This window comes from Ambystoma mexicanum, chromosome 7q (assembly GCF_040938575.1).
Source record: "Ambystoma mexicanum isolate Mex_15411 chromosome 7q, UKY_AmexF1_1, whole genome shotgun sequence".
NCBI lineage: Eukaryota > Metazoa > Chordata > Amphibia > Caudata > Ambystomatidae > Ambystoma > Ambystoma mexicanum.
The window spans coordinates 640,197,748-640,218,723 of NC_090941.1; the positions used below are offsets into that span (position 1 = coordinate 640,197,748).

Consider the following 20,976-nt stretch of genomic DNA (forward strand, 5'->3'; position numbering starts at 1 on the left):
AAGTCCTGAATATCAGAAAATTACAAAGAGTTCCTGTGGATTTCTTCCAGTGTCTAAAGTTATATTCAAGCAGCAAGTTAACAACTAAGAAAGGAGACCTAAAAACAGACTTGAGAAGAGGGCACAAGCAGCAGCTTGGTTCAGAGGTAAGAGGGGGTTGCCCTGGACACCTTTACGTTCACTCCCAAATCTGGAGCGGCTTTTTAAAAGCCAGTAAGAAATACCTTTTTCCCCACAGTACCTTAGGTTGAAAGAAAATGTTTGTTATGTATGCTCCACGATGTAGCAGCTCTGGACCCGGCCTATGGATTCCTTGTTCTGATGACTGAAGGCAGGACAATGGACGGTATCTCTCAGCAGCAGTCTCGAGGGAGGACCTGTGGCACGACTTTCAGCAACTTCTTGGTTCACTCTGCAGTTTTGGTGCCTTTTCTGCCGCACCAACAAAGGACACGGATTGCCCGGTCAATCTTCGCTTCCTGCAGTCCCACACTCTGGTGAGGGGGTCTGGGCAAGTTGGATCGGATCTCTGGAGTGTCCTTACGGGTTCAGCAAAGATTTGGACGGATTCGGCCTTTCCACAATGATGCACTCGAAATGGGCAGCAGGTCTCCTGGTATTGGGGTACCGCAACTCTGGAAACTCCTAGGACCGTGGGAGATGGCTTTTTTCAAAGTTCGTCTTGGGACTGGTTGTTCCCACCAGCCAAAGGGAAGGCGGAGTCCTCTTCTGAGCGCCTATGCCGCACAGAAATTAGGTCAGGACAGCAGTTGTTCCTTTCCAAAGGGTCTGCAGGCATCTTTGGTCGTCGTCTTCTTCGGTTACTTGAACTTCCAGTGGTCGACTTGCTTTTCACTCCATAATCCTCACCTTTTATACAGCTCCGGCACACACTCCTGTGCAATATCTCTCTCAGTATTTTACAGAAAGGAGCGTTTGGCTGTCAAATCAGGACAGCCAGACCCCCCTGTGGGAACTGGACCTATTCAGGCACTATGGCAGACAAAGGACAGGGGGGTGGAAAACTTCTCCCCCACTTCCTTCCTGCATAGTCACTCAGACGCCTAGGCGGGGATACCTATGGGTTTATGGGTTCCCGCCAAAGGCAATACACACACTGTCCTCCCTTCCCAGAATGGTTGAAGAAAGGCTAACAAAGAACAACCACGCTAGTGATAGAGAAAAAAAAGAAGGGATGCCCCAAGTTGGTGCTCGGGTGCCCCTATTGTGCACTACAGAGGCTATGGACATAGCCTCAGCCTGTGGTATAGAAAACACAATATAGTTGGTAGAACACATCCACTGCCACCAGCCATAACTAGGCAATTGTCCATGTGCCTGAAAAGTCACAGGAGCAGAGATAAGGGGGCTACTAGGTATCCTTTTGGCACTCCACTGAAGGTGGTGTGTGCCAATCTCTCAGACTATAGAGTTTTGGGAGAGACACTAAGCAGTATCTCTCCATCCTTAAGAACTGTAGTTACTTGAGGATATAGAAAGAGTCTTAAAAGTGGACCCTAAGGGTCCCCAGCAACACTGCCCATAAGGAGCTATGTGCTGCAGTAGTAAAAACACAGATGCCTTTAAGAGCTATGGAGCAGACCCCATAGTACAGGTAGGATACAAAGAAAAGAGCTCCAAAAGACAGAGCCTACAAGAATGAATAAGTGGAAAAGGGCTCCACTCATTCAGGGTTGAATGAAAAAGGGCCAGACGTCCAGCAAAACATGCTGGGGTCTCACTAGGAGAGGGGATGAAGCATAAAAATGATAAGTTGCCCTAAAAACCTGCTCTTAACAACAGGGTCTGCATGCAAGCAGGTTTCATAGGAACCCATTAATTGAAAGCCAGCCATAAAATACATGTTGGCTTTAAACCATGGAGTAGTTGAAGGTAGAGACGGAATGCATTTGGTTACATTTCTTCACAAGCGCTCAATGAAATCAGCCTTAGTGCCTTTTGAAGGGCCATGAGAAGAATCGTTTAGGTGCGCTGCTTATCTACAAGAAATGTAGAGGCTATTGAAATCTTACAAAATCAGTCCTGGGTGAAAGGGTCATAAATTATGAAGGATGCGGCCAGAGTTAGAGTATATTGCATACACTCACAGGAAGGGGGGTGGGGTGGAAGATAGGGCATCATTTACTCAGGGATGATTCCTTAAGGCACACAGTGCTTGAAGTAGCTGGAGAGCAAAATATTCTAAATTTAAACATTTGAATGAGATGCAAGACTGTCTTTTCCAGTTATTCTTTTGTTTGATATATCGTTATGAGTATTGACATTTATACCAGAACTGTAAACTACTACTGCCCCCACATCACTGCACTTCTTTCAACACCCATTACATAACACATTTATTAAGAGGACGTGATACCTGGTGGAAAAGTGGACTGTGTGTCACTGGAATTCCTAAGCCACTAAAGCACATGCCAAGCACCATGTCATCTGGGGCGTCATTGCTGTAGCACCGGCACTTACTCGCCAGCAGTTTTTGGACTGCTTCTCTGCTGAACACCATTCTGCAGTTCACAAAGAAAAAGAAAACAGGTCAGAAAATGTGTTTCAAGATGGAATGTTGAGATAAATTATTTTACACAAATTGCACAGTGGACCTATTGTATTAACAACATGGACCAAAAGGATTTGTATAAAATAGTGTCAATATTTGAAAATGCTTTTTATAAGCAGGCCCCTAAGGGCTGTAGAAATGTTTAATGGATTTATTTATTTATAGATTCAGCTAGGGCGTCTCAATCTGTTTCATGCCCCCCGATATGCAGTCCCACCCCACAATTCTGGGAAAGAATAACAGACTGCTTTTCAAAACTAGAAATGGATTTAAAGAAATAATTCAAAAATGTAAACAAAGGCGGTATCCAGCGTTATTCCAAGGAAATCACTACAATTCCTGCCTACATGAGTCCACGCTAGAAAATACTAGGCATTTTAAATACACTCCTTCTATAACTTAGATCTAAGCAAGACAATGTACCTCAATGAGAACATTGCCGCTTTTCACCAGCATATGCATTTAAGTTGCTTGAACAAATAGCCTTTATAAATACATATTTATTAGACCTGGTTCCCTTATATGGGTGTGGGGTTGTGAATGTAATGGCTCTGGGCAGTTCATTTGAATGTAGGCAAGAATAAGTGGTATATGGCTTGCATAGGTTTAGATTAGAAAAATAAAACATTAAGAGACACGTTATGCCTAATACAAAAAAGAGGGAAATTATGTGTGTTTTCTGTATCTAAATTATGCATTCAGAATCATTAGAAATTGTTCGAATTTAGAACTTATGTTCATGTACTGTTTTTTGAATAAGCAAAAATGAAATTAATTGATGTTTATGTTTACTTTATTTAAGCAAGATTAAATAATACATGTTGAAATACAACTTAGGTAAATATCATTTTGCATTGTTTAATGCCTAAAAGTGTGCACGGGGTGATGGTCATTTTTGTTTGAAAGTGATCCCAAAAGCTTTTCTACTATATTTGCTTCTGTAGCCCAGGATCTGGCTCCATGGCACCTAAAATTTAGTATATATTTTGGTAACACAGAACTAGTGCTGAACGTACAAAGACAGATTGACAAAAGGTGTGCTCTTCCACACTTTTTTTTACGATATTAGAAAAATAAAACTCTTAAGGATTGTGCTGTCTTCTCTGAGCACACGTGTGTGCAATGTTCTCAGAATACATACATGCATGGGTGTAGTTTTCAGTCTATTCCTATTTATTTGCGGTCAGATCTAGACGTTTGGCCCAGAGATGTGTAATCTTCTCCTGTAAAAACGCACAATGTTAACATTACACATAGGTCTGCCTGTGTTTTCCAAGATCAGGAACTGGTGGGGTTTAACACTTTGCATGATTTTTCAATGAATATAATAAATTGTTCTCAGTTCAGATGAACAAACATTTGATTCATGAATAGACTCATACTGGCTGCTGTGTGTCATGACTACACTATGGCGTCTCTGATTTTATGTTGCTTAATTTTACAAAAACAGTCTGCATTCCAGTGCACAAAATACTGTCTGTTTCAAACTGCGCTTCTCAATAAAAAATGTAACTGTTTCAAGGAAATTACATGTCACTTTATACTCTATATAAATGGGAGACACAGGGCACCATATTTAACACTGGTGTCTTTGTCAAATTGATATTCCCCTTCATTCACAGCCCCTTTGATTACTAGGATTTTACCATGGATAATATAGGGACAATTTAGGTTATCTCAGGCTTTTACTTACATTTCAAATGGGCTTCTCATTTTGTGGGGAATCGGCTTAGAAACTCAATCTGGAGCTGCTGTCTCAGCAAGTTCCTTTTCAGCTGGCTGTCTTGAACCCATTCCTACTCATCTCTCCAGTCTGCCTGCAAACCAGTTCCCATCTCTCACTTCTCCCCCCAGCCATCTGTAGTTCTAATGGTATCCCGAAATATTCTTCATTATTAATCCTTTGCATTGTTTTAATAATTCATCCTCTCTGTTCACATTCTATTATACATCTTTAACTCCTCCCCAAATGTGTGACCGAGGTGTGGCTTCCATCCATCCCATGGTACAAAGGAAGGAGAAAATCACTACTAAACCTATGAAGAGGCATTTCATTTATGTAAAATAACTATGGATGTGAATGTGCAAGTCTAATAAAATATGTATCATTATACTCTATATGTCCAAGGGAGCAATTCAAAACCTGAAAGATTGAAGTGCATTGTGCACTTCCACAGATACATATTTTTCCATTAGATCCTTGCAAATTTTATAGAGGTTGGAAAATACATTTTCTAACTACAATTTGCAATTAGTCTCATTTTTCTAAAAGCTTCCCTCACAGGGATATGGTTTAATGATTAGAGTTTTGATTTAAAATACCACCCATTAGCTTTCTTATTCAATTTGTAAATGAAGAAATGCTGACTTCAGTCCACAGAGGTCACAGCTGGTACATCCTCTGCACATTCTCTTTACTTATATTTAATACATATCCAAGCTGGTACGTGAGCTTTTGCATGGAGATATCAGGTCCCAGCGCCGATCTCCTGCAGGAGCAGATGAATAGCCCACCTAGTCCCTCAAACCAGTAGATCCAACAATCTATTGAACAATTATTGAATTGATCAGAATGAGGGAAAAGGGGAATTGGAGAACAAAACAAACAATCAGGAAACACTGGAGTCCTCTACTGCTTGGAACCATGGAACGCTGGTTACCTGCAAATGATAGTGATACAGCAATAGTTACATTCTAATTGAAACAACTCATTGCCATTTTCATTATGAACTTTCCCAGGACCCCTTGTTACCTGACAGTCTCTGTGCTATTACTTAGAGACTCTTGAATGATTTTATCTTTTCTTTTCTACTTGCTTAAGTCTGCTGAATTCTTATGACTTCAAACTCTTCCAAAAACTCAATATTCTCTGTGTTATCAAGAATCTTCAGTTATTTAGTTAATTCACTTTTTCTTGCAAATATGCCTTTGTATACTTGCTGAACTCAACTAGATCTTTCTGCTAGATTCTTTAAGTGTCTTTGATTTGTTGAGGTGACTTGTATTTCTATTGATTTGATGTGGAGCACATCTGTAAAATATTGTACTATTTTTTTTTATTCCATGCACCTTTATTTTCATCACAGCTGAAAGAATATTTAACTATGCGCGCGCATGCGCTACCTGCTGTCTCTACGCTGCCTCAGAATCACGGTAAGAGACGAATGCCTTCCTCGGAAATAAGACCGCTGCGTACGGCCACAGGATCGCGTAACGAAAGGTTCACTGACTTCGCTTAATGTGCGCTCGCTTTAAACTTAAAGCCGTTCCCAGCCTCTGGAACAAAACCGCGCTGAACAGATTACTGCGACTTCGAATTTCTCCTCAGATATGACGTAACTTAAACATATAATGCGTATGCAAGGAACTTCCTGGACACGCCACCTCACGTAATCGGGTCCTTTTCTCGAATACTGCCGACTCGCAACACTTTACGAACGCCTCTGCTCACTCCGCTGACTTTCTAAAGCGCGAGCTGATGCTTTAATCGTTCAAAATTCTGCACGCACATTTAGGAAACAAACTTTCCATTAAGCATTGTAGTTACTTTCTTATCCATAAATGATTTACATTGGTAGTACAACAAGCTGTCTTTGACTTTCCATAAATTAATTGACTTTCAAAAAACTGAACTTGAGTTAACTCAACAAAAATAAAAACTTATCTCACAACTTGGTAAGCAATTCCGAGGCACTTATCTGAATAGTCTCTTCTGGCTCTTCCTGAAGAATTCAATTCTGGTACTCTGAAGTTTTCTTTAGTTTCTCTCTTTGAATTTACTGGAGCATTGATGCGCTGTGACCATCCATGGACTGATCCTGAATGAAAGGCAGTTTAGAACCCTTCCTTAGGTTCCAAACTGCATCACAATAGCCAATGACCAATCACTGCTAGACAGGAAGTACTCCATCATCGTGAACTGGGACAATAGTGGCTGGCTGATGTTATAGTTAAGTTGAGGAATGCCCTTTTCAATGCAATTGACCTTACTTAGCACCACTATAGACACTAATAATACCTAACCTAATGTCTTCTATAACCCAGGGACCTGACAGGAGATCAGATTAGCTATTGTACGACTTTAGGTAATGGATTTTATGAGAAGTCTGGATTTAATGAATTTGCCAGGACACTTTCAGGTTCACGGCCCGACCATCTGGAAGTGCTTTTATGAGGCTTTAAAGTGGAAAAACAGCTTAAACAAAGTGAATTCAATAGTTCTGTGTGCCTCAATCTCGTGATGTTCCTGGGTTGCTGTAGGAAGTGAACTTCAGATCAGTTCAAGTTACATCCAGCAGTATGTTCGAGCAATCCTCATTTCAAATTAAATAAATCACAGCTTTATTTAAAGGGAAGTGAAAACATGGCAAAAGCTACTGGTGATATGAATGAGACTTAGGTTCTACATTACATTTCACCTTATTCTGGTTAAACAAAGTAGATAGCAAGTACGGTCACTGAAAGGAAAGGAACACATTTCAAAATGACATCTTTTTCTCTACCCATGGCTTCCGAATTATAGGAAAATGCTGAGAAATGAAGTTCTTTTTAAGCTTCAAAGCCTTTCAAGCTTGCGAAAATATGTCTTTTGGTACTCAGGCCCATAGTGCATGTGACATTTCTGAAATGGTTCCTTGCGGTTTACAAGCTCTAAATAGATGTCCTTACGACTGATAAATTCGTTTGGATGTGGTACTTTTTATAAGTGACGCAGTTCTACTTCCATGTGCATTTTTCCACATGTCGTTACATATTAATGAGGCATTAGTAATAAATGTGTGATTTTCATTTGTGTCTTTAAAGCAGTAAATCAGGACTTTTTGCTTAAATATCAAAAGTTTAAACCCGAATACATACCATTTTTGGCATCCCTTCAGCGCTAATAAGCAAGCCTCTACTTGCAATAAAAAGGCCTTAGGAACGGTCCCAGTTTTTCGGATTCACTTTTACTCTGTTGCGAATGTTGTTGGGAGTGTGTGTGACCAATTGGATTCTGCCATGCAGAAGTATAAGGACGAGTGGCTGTAAAAATACCCACTCAGCCACACATTGCTACAAACCAAGAGCTAACACAATCATAAAGGTAAAATAGGCAGAGTTAGGAGATATACCTCCTCCGCCATTTATGGTAACCTGGGCCAAGGGAAAGCTATACTGTCAAGAGGGTTGTGAATGTGATTCAGTAGCGACTCATACAGCAAAGTATAACAGTCAAAAATAAAGGGAATTTCCAACGAAGGTTCTATAAAAATAGATATACTTTAATAAAACCCACCAACTGCAAAATAACAGAAAAACACTACACAAAACCCACCCCTCAGGAAAGAACAGAGAAAACCAAAAGATAGCACAATGCATCACTGAGTAATGAATCGGGGATGTAAGGCAAGTAAAAATCGCAATGTTTCTTGAATGCAAAAATGGATTAATGACCTACCTAGTATCTAGGGGCCCGAAAGATGATCACAGGGCAGTCAATTGTCAATGGTACCTTCTTGTGGTTCTTGACTGTTCGACAGCATCAAACCAGGCTTCCAACTACTGTGCAAGCAGGCTGAACCAAGTTCCAGCACTGTGCTTCGTATTTGATTCCATCGTAGAGCCAGCAAGGAGCAGATGGTTTGAGCCAGACAGGTGACAGGCTCAGCAAGGTACAAGGCGTCATTGTGGTGGTTCAATCGGTGCAAGCATGTTGGTTCAAAGAGTTCCAGTGCAGCAGCTGCACAGTTGCAGTTGTCAAGGCAGAAGTACGTAGCTGTTCGGAACGGTACTCGATAAGGTGCAGTTTCTAAGGGCCACCAGTGTCGTCTTGACCGTCAAGGGGACCACGAGGATCCTGGTGACTGGATGCGCAGATAGGTTTGAGCGGTTTGTGGCAGTGTTCCAAAATTGCTGTTCAAAGGAATCTCCCAGGGCCTGGTCGATTGTCAATGAAGATCTGCAAGAAAGGCACTGGCGGTTCGAAGACTGAGATGAAGATCTTCTGGTTTGAAGCAACTACGTGCTCACCTGGTGTGTTGGCGAACTTGTTCACACACGCTGCAAAGCGGTTCGAGATGATGGTGAGCCAAAAGCACCTCCAGAGGGTCCTGTAAGTTTGAAGACATTAAATGGGGCTTGAATCACCATTTGAAGAAGTTTAACTGGAGAACACAGGATTCCTGGCTGGCTTGGCCCTTTGGTTGCTTAAAGTCCCAATCCAGGGACTCAAGGATACATTTTGGTCCTTGCCCATCTTCTACTAAGCACTTGGGAGACTGGTTCACAACTACAGCTGTCCTACAGAGTGAGGTCCTGTGTAACATTATGGCTGGCAGAGAGGCAGGGCATGTCCCGGCAGCCGGTCAGCCCTAATCGTCCCTCATGCAGGTTAGGTGAGCTAAACTGTGCTTTGGACACTCAGTCTTTACTTCACTGGTGGAGGACTTTGGAGAGATCAACTCTCCCAACAGAGATCCAATGAAATCTTCTTGAAAGGTTGAAGTCCAAAAGCTGATTCAAAGAAGTGCTGTGAGACCCCTTCTTTTAAAGGTAAAAGGTGATTGAACAAAACTAAAGCTAGTCTGCTTTAACGAAGTGGACTTTGCCCTTCTGACATCACACCCAAAGTTCCTTGTGCTTGGAAAAAGTGGAGGGGAAAGGAAGTAGAGGCAGAGCGAAACAAGATGGTGTAAACCCTCCCTCAACTGTTCACAGCTTTCCCTTAGTTTACACTAAACCTGGCCCTTCCCTTCTCAATAGGTTTAACAGCCTTTATATATGCAGCACCATGGTGTGAGGCCAAGCCTATTGCGAGTGGGCGTGCCCTTCGATTCCTGTTAACAGGCCAACTTCTTGTGGACTGGCTGTCCCTGGGAAAAGGTGTTGCCTTTCCTTACAAAGGAACAAAGTAGCAATCAGCCAGGCTCCATTTCTTCTGGTAGTGCAAGTGCCAGCCTGGCTGGGGAGAGAGAACACACGTACAACTTCCACAGCTGAACTGGGCCTACAGGGTTGACATGTGTGATATCAATTTGATGTGGCTGCAATGATTATGTGCATGCCATGCACCATGCCTTATCTCAGGCATGGCTTATTTTTAGTATTTACCCTGTCACCAGCATGGGCCACTCATAATCATGACATTTTGGAATAGGGGTGCATATCTTACATGCCACCCCTGTGCAGCAGTGACTTTGGCTGTCACCTTAGCTGTCAAGAGGGCACCTGTGACCTGCACCTGCTCTGTGCAAATGTAGGGCAGGCACTGCAATCAGGCTACTGTTGCAGCAGTGCACAGCTGTACACAATGCTTTTGACAGGAGCTTATGAAAGGGGAATCTGATCAGCAGATTACCCTTTCAGAGTTGGAATTACCCACATTTTATTACATTAACATAAATTTAAAAATCCAGGGCATCTACACACCCTTGAGTGAGAAACCTAAGGGTATTCTCACTCCTAAACCCCTTGGATCTTCTACACAGGTGTCCAGGGAAGGCCATTGCTATTGGATCCCGACCGTGGGGATGGAGAGGCGAGGGAGGATCACCTGGGTGGAGGGTCCTTGGGGAATAGCGTGTGGTGCCCTTGGGCGAGACATGGTATCCCCTTTTTCTGTTAGTGAACAACCCAACCCTTCTCCCATTTTTAAGCGTTGTTATAAGACCATTCCCCTCATTTCTCCCAGTTGGACACGACATTACTGGAACAAAGAAGAAGCCATTAAGAGCAATGAAGACCATGCTCTTTCACCCCTCTGGTACTGGGATGAAGAAGATGCCTGCTAAGAGCTGTCAGAGTCAGGCATGTCCCCTTAATTGTGTCAGGCAGGGATATTTGAATACTCACACCTGCAGCCGGTCCAGGGGCTACATGTGTATAAATAGAGACCAGCCCAGGAGTAGGAGAGTTGGAAACAACGGGGAAGCCTATACATGGAACAGCAGCAGGAAGGCCAGCACAAGTGTGGCGAAGGAGCTGGGACTCTGTGTACAAAACTGAAAGTTACGAAGGGAGCCATGTGGAGAGGCGGTCCCTTTTATGGTCATTCAAGATGCTTGTTCCCTGGTGCGGAGACGTGGATGTCGGAGGGGCAGGTGTGAGACCCCAGATGTGAGAAACAGAAGGATGCCTGATCCAGGCTGCTGTGGAGCATTTGAACACGACCAGTGAGTTTCTTTCCATTGAGAAAACCGGTGCGCGACCATTACAGTGAGCTAAGCGAGAAATGCATTGTATTGGAGTGGTCGCATGTGGGAGAAAACACATTTTCAAATGTCTCTGAAGGTTAAACATTACTTTCTGAAGTGAATGATCAACATATTATACCATGGGTTGAACAAAAGGTGTTCTGAATGCAAACCATGTGCCTTCTGAATGTTGCACTGAATGAAAATTTTAGCAAGCACAAGTAGGGTCTTTTGAAGACCAAAATGTGCACAAACTATATTTAATGAATATCAAACTGAATAAAAATACAAACAAAGGATAAACTGAATACAATCTTTGTTTTCTTGAATGAATACCAAACTTAGTGGAAAGCAGAACTGTTACATACTACGTTCAGAATTAAAATGGAACCTTTATTTTAAGGCAAGCCATATTGAAAATGAATGCTACTTTTTCTATAAGTGAAAAGAATTGTGAACTTTGAATATTGAAACAAGTCTGGAAGATTATTTCAAGACAGCCACAATTTCCACATACAAAGAGGGCACAAGAGTGACCATGAACTTTAAAGAGACAAAGGATAATTTTTAGCTGAGACCAAGTCTTGGGGAAGGGAACCATGAGATTTGCTGCTGGAATAAAGACTTGTGGAAGGGAACCCTGAGACTTGAACTCTTTATTGACTTGTGACTAAGGTTCTTTTTGGTGCCTGGAACTGTGCTACTTGGAACTTGGGCAAGGGAACCCTGAGTACTGGTTAAACTACTTTATCATGAACTCAAGAGAGGTAACTGAGACTTTGTTGAACTACTTTATACTTGGAGAAGGGAGCTGAAGGGAAACTAAGACAACGCTCTGTCTTGACCTTTATGTTGGACACTGTTTATTTTGGTTGCTCACATCCCTACACATTGTATATATTAGTTGTGAGGGCAAGATAGGTTTTGGACACAGACAGATTCTTGAGTTGAACATTTTGACTCAGACTTTCCTCTGTTTGATTTAGGTAGGGAAAGTCCATTTTAGCATAGGGCAAGTAAGGCCGTTTTCCATGCTGACTTAAGTTGGTAAAGGTGTTTTATGTAAATATTGAATCTGTTGTCTGTGTCTTGCTTCATGATGCCTTCACACTTGGCCAAATAGCAATCGGCCACAGCATAATGCTATTCATATCTTGCAGTTTACAGGTGCAGCCTTTTCATCATGGCAGAGAACAAAGAAAAAATTACTTCCTTTGCGGTAATGTAATTTCTGATGACGTTCCTCCCACAGATCCCTCATATTTAATATCTATCTCTCAATGCAGCTGCTCTTTGGAAACATTTCTGCTGCCAGGGGGGCAGTGCGTGGCTGAGTGTCGGCTCTGCCTAATGCTTCTAGGTGCTCCGCGCCAGCATGGCATTGATCATGATGTACATAGAGGCGCCACACCCTGTGACCTCAGCTCCACCCTTTTTCCCAGCACTCTACTGCTGAAGGAACGCAGACCCAAGGTTTACTTGCTAACCACCAATAGGGGCAAGTCGGGAGGGCAACGATAAATCCGCAGGAGGAACGTCCATCAGAAAGAACATTATCGAGAGGTCAGTCATTTGTTCTTCTAATGGACTCCTTTCTTCCACGGATTCCTCATCTTTGATAGACTCCCAAAGCAGTACAATGACCGGGAGGAGGGAAGCAAAGATATCAACTAGACCAGAAAACTCTAAAGAACAGCTTTTCCAAAACAGGCGTCCTGACCAGACGTAGAATACAAGCAATAATGCTAAGCAAATGTGTGCAACGAAGCACACAATAGCCAAGAACAGGGACTCCATGCTGCAGAGCAGAGGTGGCAGCCAACTCTGTTGGAGTGAGTCTGCAGACCCTCAGGGACCTCCTCGACAGCCAGATCACAGCATTCCGAGATGCAGAGAATGATCCATTGAGACTGGGCTGTTTAGTCACAGCCCTGCGAGTTAGGGAAACAGCGCACCCAACGAAAAGCTGGTCAACTGTTCTGGCCACCCTCGTCGGAGAGGCATAGAACTTGAGGGCCTGTACTGGATCCAGCTGATGGAATGATAACGCTCCTCTGCCTTGGAAGAATGAGGTGGAGGAAAGAATACAGGCAGGTGGATCTTTTGCGATAGATGGAAGTCCAAGACCACCTTTGGAAGAAAGGAGGGTCTACACCCTCATAATCGCCTTTTCCTTGGTGAAAACCATGTAGAGAGGTTCAACAGCCAGGGCATTGGTCCTGTCGAAATTGGATTACTGTAACACTTTCTTGGTTCCACCAATCACAACCTGAACAGATTACAAGTTCTCCAGAACAACGCCCTTCGATGCGCTTTAAATTTACCACGTGCTAATCACATTTCTACCATCAGAAGGGATGTACGCTGCTTACCAGTACGTGATAGAATCAAATTACACACCCTTGTCATCACTCACACATGCTTGTCCTTGACAGCACCCCAATACCTAACTGACAAATTCTCAAGGAATATCTCCACCAGACCATCCTACTTACACCGCCTTAACATACCCAAGTTCAACCTGAAAACAGAAGGTGGATCGAGCTTCCCGGTGCTATCAGCAAAGTGCTGGAACTCTCGCCCTACAGACATTAGAGCTAAACACTCCTTCTGGTCTTTTAGATCCAAAGGGAAGGCCCTGTTTCTCACCCAGAAACCTTAGTTCTCCACCTTTCAGATCTGCATCTCCAGTAGATAGACCAAAATGTTCTTGTCTGCTTTAACTACTGTAGCTGACTTGCAATGCTTATTGCTATGACAATTTTGTGACCCGGTCTACACAATGTCTTGGCGCTTCATTTACGGCAAACTGTTTTTCTGACCTCATTATAACCAGCCACCTCTAACTCTCGATCTTCATCTTTTGTACTGTTTCTGTAACATTTGTACCATGTTTAAAGCGCCCAGATGCCTCAGGGTTAGGTTGCGCTATATAAATAATAAACTAAATAGGAAATTTTGGGGCTCAATCATTCCTAGCGAAGTGATGGCGACCAGGAAAATCACCTTAACGGTGAGCAACCTTAATTAACTACAATGAAGAGGCTTAAACAGAGCGCCTGTTAAAAGAGTTAACACCAAATTCAAATCTAATGCCGGGACAACAAACTGGCATGGAGGAAACATATTAGAAAGACCCCTCCAGTAATTGCATGACCATGGGGATCATGAAATGAAACCCTGCTTTGGGATCCTCGTAAAGACTGATGCAGGAACGCAGAGAGCAGGTCAGAATACAACTAAACCGTCAAAGTGTCCCCCAAACCTCCCTGATGAGGGAACTCGGTGGAGCAGAATCACCTGCACTTCCTATTCACACCGGAAGTGAAGAGGTGCACTGGAGGTGTTACGATTTGCCCAAATATACTAATAAAGAGAAAAACTAAATAAACTGAGTAACTTCAGGTGCACGAGAAAACACAGCTTTATTCCAAAAACAGACGGCCGCTGGGAGAGCGTACTAAGGACAATCAAAAAATGGTGTTTGAAAAACAACAACTTTTAAAGGAAGAAATCGTCACATTAACCTCACCATTAGCACAATCACAACAAACTTCTATTCTCATACTTGATTTGTTGGTAGATTATGGGACATGGACGACAACCTGTCTATTACAACTGCAAGATTTATTAAGTCAGCATGCCCTGTTCCAATCTAGAGATAACATAGCCTTACAGATGACCGTAGCATCATCTACTTCTAAGTCAATGGCACATTAAGAAATGTGAAGACCTGCACAGGTACGGCTCTAGAAGAGATTGGGATGGTTAGCAGAAGTATTTCACTTAGATCTGTGAATGTTAGACGGATTGAGGGGTGAGCTAAGTGCTGTACCGGGAAAAATCTGGGATTGGATACTTTGACAGCACCTTATAATGTTTATCCCATCCATTGCGTGATAACATATGATATATGATATTTTATTTATATTGTGCTCATACACAAGTGTTTCAGAGCGTGACCAAGCAAAGGGAGGGGAACAGGGGAGAACAAAAACAAGGCTCTTACTAGGCCCAGTGACATAAAGAACACGCAAGTGCATGGGAGAGGGGAAAGTGCATATAAGGGGGAAGAGATGGAAAGAGCCAAACAGAATAAATAAGTAGAATAAATGAAGGCGATAAAACAGCGGTAGTGCTTTCAGCAAGTGGCAAGTCCTAGCTTAAGCAGATAGGGTATATCTGAGAAGTGCAGAAGAGAAGTGGGTGGGGGACTGTAAGGGTACAGATACAGACCAGAGTGCAAGGGGTGGCTCGAATGAGGTGCAGGGAGGGTGGTACGGTGAGCAAGTACCTGGGCCCGAAGGACAGAGGGTGGTCAGGTGCACGGTGCTAAAAGAGAAAACAGATCAGCAGGGGAGGAGAGGGTAAGTGTAGACATCAGGTGTCAAGTGCTAGTAGGGGCTGTAGGGATACAGAAACAGTGCCTGAGGCGCAAGGGTTTCCAGGGGGGCAGTGCAGGTATGCAACTGGCAGGGAGGGGACCTGGGCCCGAGATCATGGGGTAGCCGGATAACCAGTGCAGTATCAGATTCAGCTAGGAGGTCAGCAGGGGAGATGAGGAGAGAAAGCAGAGAAAGCAGAAGCGAAGAGGAAGGTCTTGAGGTGCTTCTGGAACTGGAGATGATTCTCCAAGTTTCAAGGTGGCGTTAGGCTGTTCCAAATGGAGGCTCCAGCCGAAGACAGATCTACCCCCATCATGTTTCTATGAAAAACGACTGACCCTGAGGGAGTTAGAAGTAGAGGAGTGAACGGTTTGATGGTAATCTATCCTTTTCAATTATAAGATCTATAAGGCATTTGGGGTATCTGAGGTCACAAAGGCCCCGTAATCTGTTGAGGCACTGTGTGCTAGTAATCCGAAAAAGTTGCTCTTTAAACCTTCTGCACTCAAGAATTTGGCTGTACTGCCCCCATTGTTAATCCCCACTTTAATTCCTACTTTTGCGGGGAGGGAAGAGTACCCCCCTCGGGGAATCACTGAACGCATTGAGTCAGTATGGGGACCCTGTAGGGGGGCCTCCACCTCGGGTGAGTTACAGTCCAATCATGGGAGGGGCAGATCTACTTCTCTAGTTCTTTGTAAGGAGGCGTAGGGGTCACCTCCTATATCTGGTACGGTTGGTGCACCTGAGATTGAGGTTCTCAAATTGAGCAAGGGATGTGGTCGGTAAATCAAGGTTCGTGGAGGCTGAGGTTGGCATCCTTGATATAGCTACACCCCCCCGAATTTCGGCTGGGGTAAAAGATATATTACTTCTCCCCCCTAAGTACGTCCCCTTGCCCCAAAAGGTAAATATGGGCAAATCTGACAAGCTGCCTGTGAATAGGGACCATTCAATTATGGGGCCTCCCCCCGAAGTGAAAAAAACCAGGCCATACCGAATCCAGATTAGTAGCACTCTTGATCCAACTATCATATCTGTCTGAATCGTGTCAATATTCTGACCATTTTCACTGAAATCGCACCACTTGCTCTGGTGGTGTCTAAGGATATCCAGAGTTTCATTCCCAGTGAAGAGCCAAATGGGTACTAGTATTATCGATTTGGCATCTCCTCTGGTGGGGGAACTCATTCTAATTCAGAGGGAGGCCTTATCTGAGATTGGTATTGATGTTGAGAGGGTGGAAGAGAAGAAGAGGGCTACTGGCCCCCAAATGAAAAAAACTACTCTTGGTATCCCTGGCAAATCAGGCCCATCAAATAAGGTGGAAACAGGAGAAATGAAAGATGTGGACTGGGCAACGATAATTTCCTCCTTGTGGCAAAAACTGGTACCATGATCAGTCTCTTGGTGCAACATTTGCGTGGGAGAATAAACAATTTGCGGTTAAATCTTGGAACTCCCGAGGTAACTCGCATCTCTTCACTGATCAGGAATGTGTGCACGAACTAAGATTGGCAAACTGTGTATGTCTACAGGAGACATGGCTTACCTCTGCCCCTATCCTAGATGGGTTTACTGTGTTTGTACAATCTTGGAAACAAAGTACTAGGGGTAGACCGTCTGGGGGATTGCTGACAGCAATTGATAATTCATGGGGGTTAATTGGGGACAAAGTTGAAAACCTTCCATTTGGGGACCTGGGAATTGCACTCTGCTCCGGTAAGGACAGGGGTAAACTTTGTCTCATCGACATATATTGGCACCAGGGGACTGCATCCTTAGAGACTTTTTTGGTACTCTTGGTGACACCATTAATTCCTGGAGTGAGAGAAACTTGAATGGAAGAATTATGGTGCTCAGTGACCTTAACAAAGACTGTGATCAACAGGGACCCTTATGGAACGGGGATGATATAATTGGGGGGGGGCCTCAGCAAAGAGATCGCGGGGCTGTAAGTGGAGAGTAGGGCTGGAGGGTCGTGGCCTCCATCCACTTGTAGGAAACACTACCAACCAAATTTCAGCATTGGATTGGAATACATGGCATAGAGGCTCCAGCAGCTCCATGATTGATTACATCTTTGTTGACTAATTTCTCATGAACCACGGCCTCTCTTTTGAGGTGAAGAATACTGCTTGGAGTGACCACTCTATTCTGACCGCCTCATTTGATCTCTTCCAAAACATCAGGGTCTCTATGCCCCAGCCAAGTGTAACTGTTAATGTGGCTGAGAACGCTCTCAAATGGCCGAATCGGAACATACTCTGGCTGAATAAAAGGGTAAGGAGCGCACTTGATCAGTCCTCCTATCAATGGAAGATTAGATGTTTTAATTCCATTGAGCTCCAAAATCTTGTGGAGGGAATAGTGATAGACATTGGGGCAGTCCAGGGGAGCAGATGTAAACCTGTGATTAGACATACTCATGTCTTTAGTTCCGAAGCAGTGGAAGAAAAAAGACCTAGGAGGAGGAAAATTCATAAGATAAGGACCAACAACCCCGAGCAGGCAACCTGTAACAAATTAATAAGAAAGGTGAGACAGGCCTATAGGAATCTCTGCAAATCCCGTAAGCACATCAGCCTACAACAAGATGCAGAACTGATGCTGGGCATTTTGATTAGAGCTGATGTCAGCACATTCTGGTACCTTGTGAACGGGCAAGATCCTAATTATGCTATATCTCAGCTTAATTCCATCCCTGAACAAGTCTGGGTGAAATATTATGAAGAGAGATTTGGGCACCCGATTTATGATACCCCGCTCTAACCCCTAATGAAGAGAAATGACATCTGGGACCCCCATCTATATCTGGCTATTATTCATGGTCCATTAACTAAATCGAAGTACTCTTGGGCACTCGGCCCTAATGGCCTCACAAATGCTACCTTTAAGGATGATCGTAATCTCTGGTCCAACCTAATGCTCCTTGAATTTAAAGATATTGGGCCTCATTACGAGTTTGGAGGTAGCCATGGTGCTATTAGCGCCATGGCTGCCTCCAAAATCGTGTCCAGGTTCTGTGAATGAGGAATTACCGGGTCATTCCAACCTTGGAGGACCTGGTAATTCCTCATTCACAAAACCAATCCCCATTTGAGCCCCCATAGGGCTCAATTGGAATGGGGATGGAGCTAATAACGGGCCTGTTAGTAACAGGCCCGTTATTAGCTCCTTGGTCCCCTTGCAGGACCCGCAAAGGACGTCTGGTCTGACCAGATGTTCTGTGTGGGTCCCTCAAGAGAACCTCGTAATAGGGCGGAATGCGTTTACCGGTGCCGGTAAACCCATTCCGCCAACCTCGTAATGAGGCCCATTATCTCTACTGGGAATACTCCAAGTTCGTGGAACACTGCACATGTCATTCCCATATTCAAGTGTGGGAGCAGGACTGATCCTAGTAACTACCGCCCTATTTCACTTATAGATGCAGATTGTAAAATCTTTTCGGCATTCCTGCTCACATACTTGGAAAAGTGGGCCTCCATTTACCATCCATTAAATCAATTTCAGACTGGTTTTAGAAAGGGACACTCTACTTATATCAATGGGTTGGCATTGAAGTGTATTCAAGAGGAGGCCTGGATACAACCAAGGGGCTGTACGTATATGGCATCGATTGATTTAACTGCCGGATTCAACTCCATCAACCGAGGCAGATTGTGGGCTAAATTATCCAAGTGGGGTCTGCCGGAGGGGTTGCTAAGACTTATCTCAGGGGTTTATGAAAACTGTGGTATCCAGGTGCGATTAAACCAAAAAGGGGATCTATCCAGAAGAATACGATCTTTCTGGGTTGTGAGACAAGTGTGTTTCTTAGCTCCTTGGCTATTTAACCAGTACTTTATTTTTTTTTTTTTAACTTTTATTTTTGGCGGCAGAGGTATACATTAGGCACACACATCAATCCAACAGGTGAGCAGTACAGGCGTATTATAACTTGGTACAAAAGTCACACAAATCACAGTGGTCTCAACAAATCAACTGAGCTTCACATGGGAGAAATGAAAAGATGAGTTCACGGTACAGGAGTAGTCTTCAATGGAGTAGGAGACGAGCCCGACCCGGGCGCACTATCACTTTGACTGTTGAGGTACGCATTAAATTCAACCCAGATGTTTTTGGGGCGTGAATGGCCCGGGAGCATGGTCAGATATTCCTCTTCGCAGTTTTGTGACCAGGTGAGCAAACGCAGCCAAGTCTGGAAGACCGGAAGAGAGGAGCTCCTCCAACCCTGGAGTACACATTTCTTGGCTACCATAAAGCCTATGTTCAAAAACTTAGCCAAGCTCCCGGTGCAGACCCCCCCCACACCCCAAACAAGACTGCCAAAGGATCAGGGTCAATCACCGTGTCAGCTATTGCAGCAAATGTTTCTAGGATGCGCTTCCAGAATTCTGACAATCTATTGCAGGACCAAAACATATGTAAATGGTCAGCTTTTTCCGCCCGCAGCGTGGGCAAGAGTGCACAGTGGCACGGGTGAACCTCGAGGTGCGATGTGGAGTATAGTATAGCCTGTTTAAAAGCTTGTATTGCATGGCACGATACCGAAAGTTTAGGGAGACTCTTTGGGTGTGAAGACACATTCCCTCCCAAATCTCATCAGAAATCTCCAGACCCAATTCGTCTGCCCATTCATCACGTGCCCTAAGAGCCAGATTCGGGGTAGTGTCCTGCAGGATCTCATACAGGGAGGATACGACGCCGCCGGCGCCACCAGAATTAGCGATGTATGCAATCGCCAGAGCATCCGGGGGCTCGTCTGGGAATGAGGGCCACATGGAACGAAACGCGGGCCGGAGTCTATAGTATTGAAGAGTTTCTACCGCGGAACCAGTGTGCCCCTGTTTCCACGTCCGGGGCTCAATAAATCTGCCCTCAGAGTAAAAGTCAGATAGAGCCTGATATCCCAATGAACTCCAGTGTCGAACCAAGGCAGTATCGTGTGTGGGTTCCAGCCCGGGGAAGGACCATGCAGGAAGCCATTCGTAATATGGAGAGGACTCAGGCGTCGGATAGAGCAGACGCGTCCAGGCACGGAGGGTCACATTGATTGGATCAATAGGAGAGTCGGGTGTGTAATGTTGGTGCAGAATGAGGGACATTGTGTTGACACCAGCGGCTGCTAGAAACTCCAACTTGACATGCGGGCGCACTGGAGAACCTGGGTACCAATGAGTGGCGTGTTGGGCTTGGGCCGCAGTCCAATAGAGGGTCAGATTAGGAGCCGTGAGACCCCCTCGTTTGTATGGGAGTGCCATGTCAGTCCACTTCTTGCGAACCGCACCGGAGTGCCATAAGAACTGTGCACAGAGCGAGTGTAGTTTGGTGAAGTAGGATTTCCCGGGCCATACGGGTATGTTGGCGAAAACATAAAGGAGCTTGGGGAGTAGAATCATTTTAATGAGGGAGAGTCGACCAGCTATAGATAACGGGAGAGCGCGCCATCGCAACAGCTTAGACTCAACAGTTTGTGCTACTGCCGAGTAGTTGTCGGCCAGTAAAGCAGGCTTAGTCAGGGAGATATGAACGCCCAAGTATCTGATACCATCCGGGGACCAACGGAGAGGGAATTCAGTAGCGGGTTGTTGAGTCGATTTAGTAAGTGGAAAGATCTCAGACTTTGAATAGTTAATTGTGAAGCCAGAGTGGGCCCCGATACGAGTGATGTCCCTCAAAATGGGGTCAAGGTGGGTTGTGGGATCTCTAATGTACAGTAGAACATCGTCTGCGTACAGGGAGATAATTTCAGGGTTATCTTTCAGTCTGATCCCCTTATGAGCGTGGCGTGCACGGACCCAGTCTGCCATTGGCTCTATCACTAGGGCAAATAGGATCGGTG

At 44.3% G+C, this 20,976-nt stretch overlaps 1 protein-coding gene across 1 annotated transcript in view; it reads right to left on the reverse strand.

The window, feature by feature from the left end:
* Positions 1-20,976, reverse strand: part of B3GLCT (beta 3-glucosyltransferase) — a 1,424,518-nt gene that overhangs the window by 45,377 nt on the left and 1,358,165 nt on the right. The window contains exon 14 of the mRNA XM_069639745.1: positions 2,378-2,522. Coding sequence (XP_069495846.1) covers positions 2,378-2,522 — 145 coding nt within the window. The remainder of the gene's footprint in view (positions 1-2,377; positions 2,523-20,976) is intronic.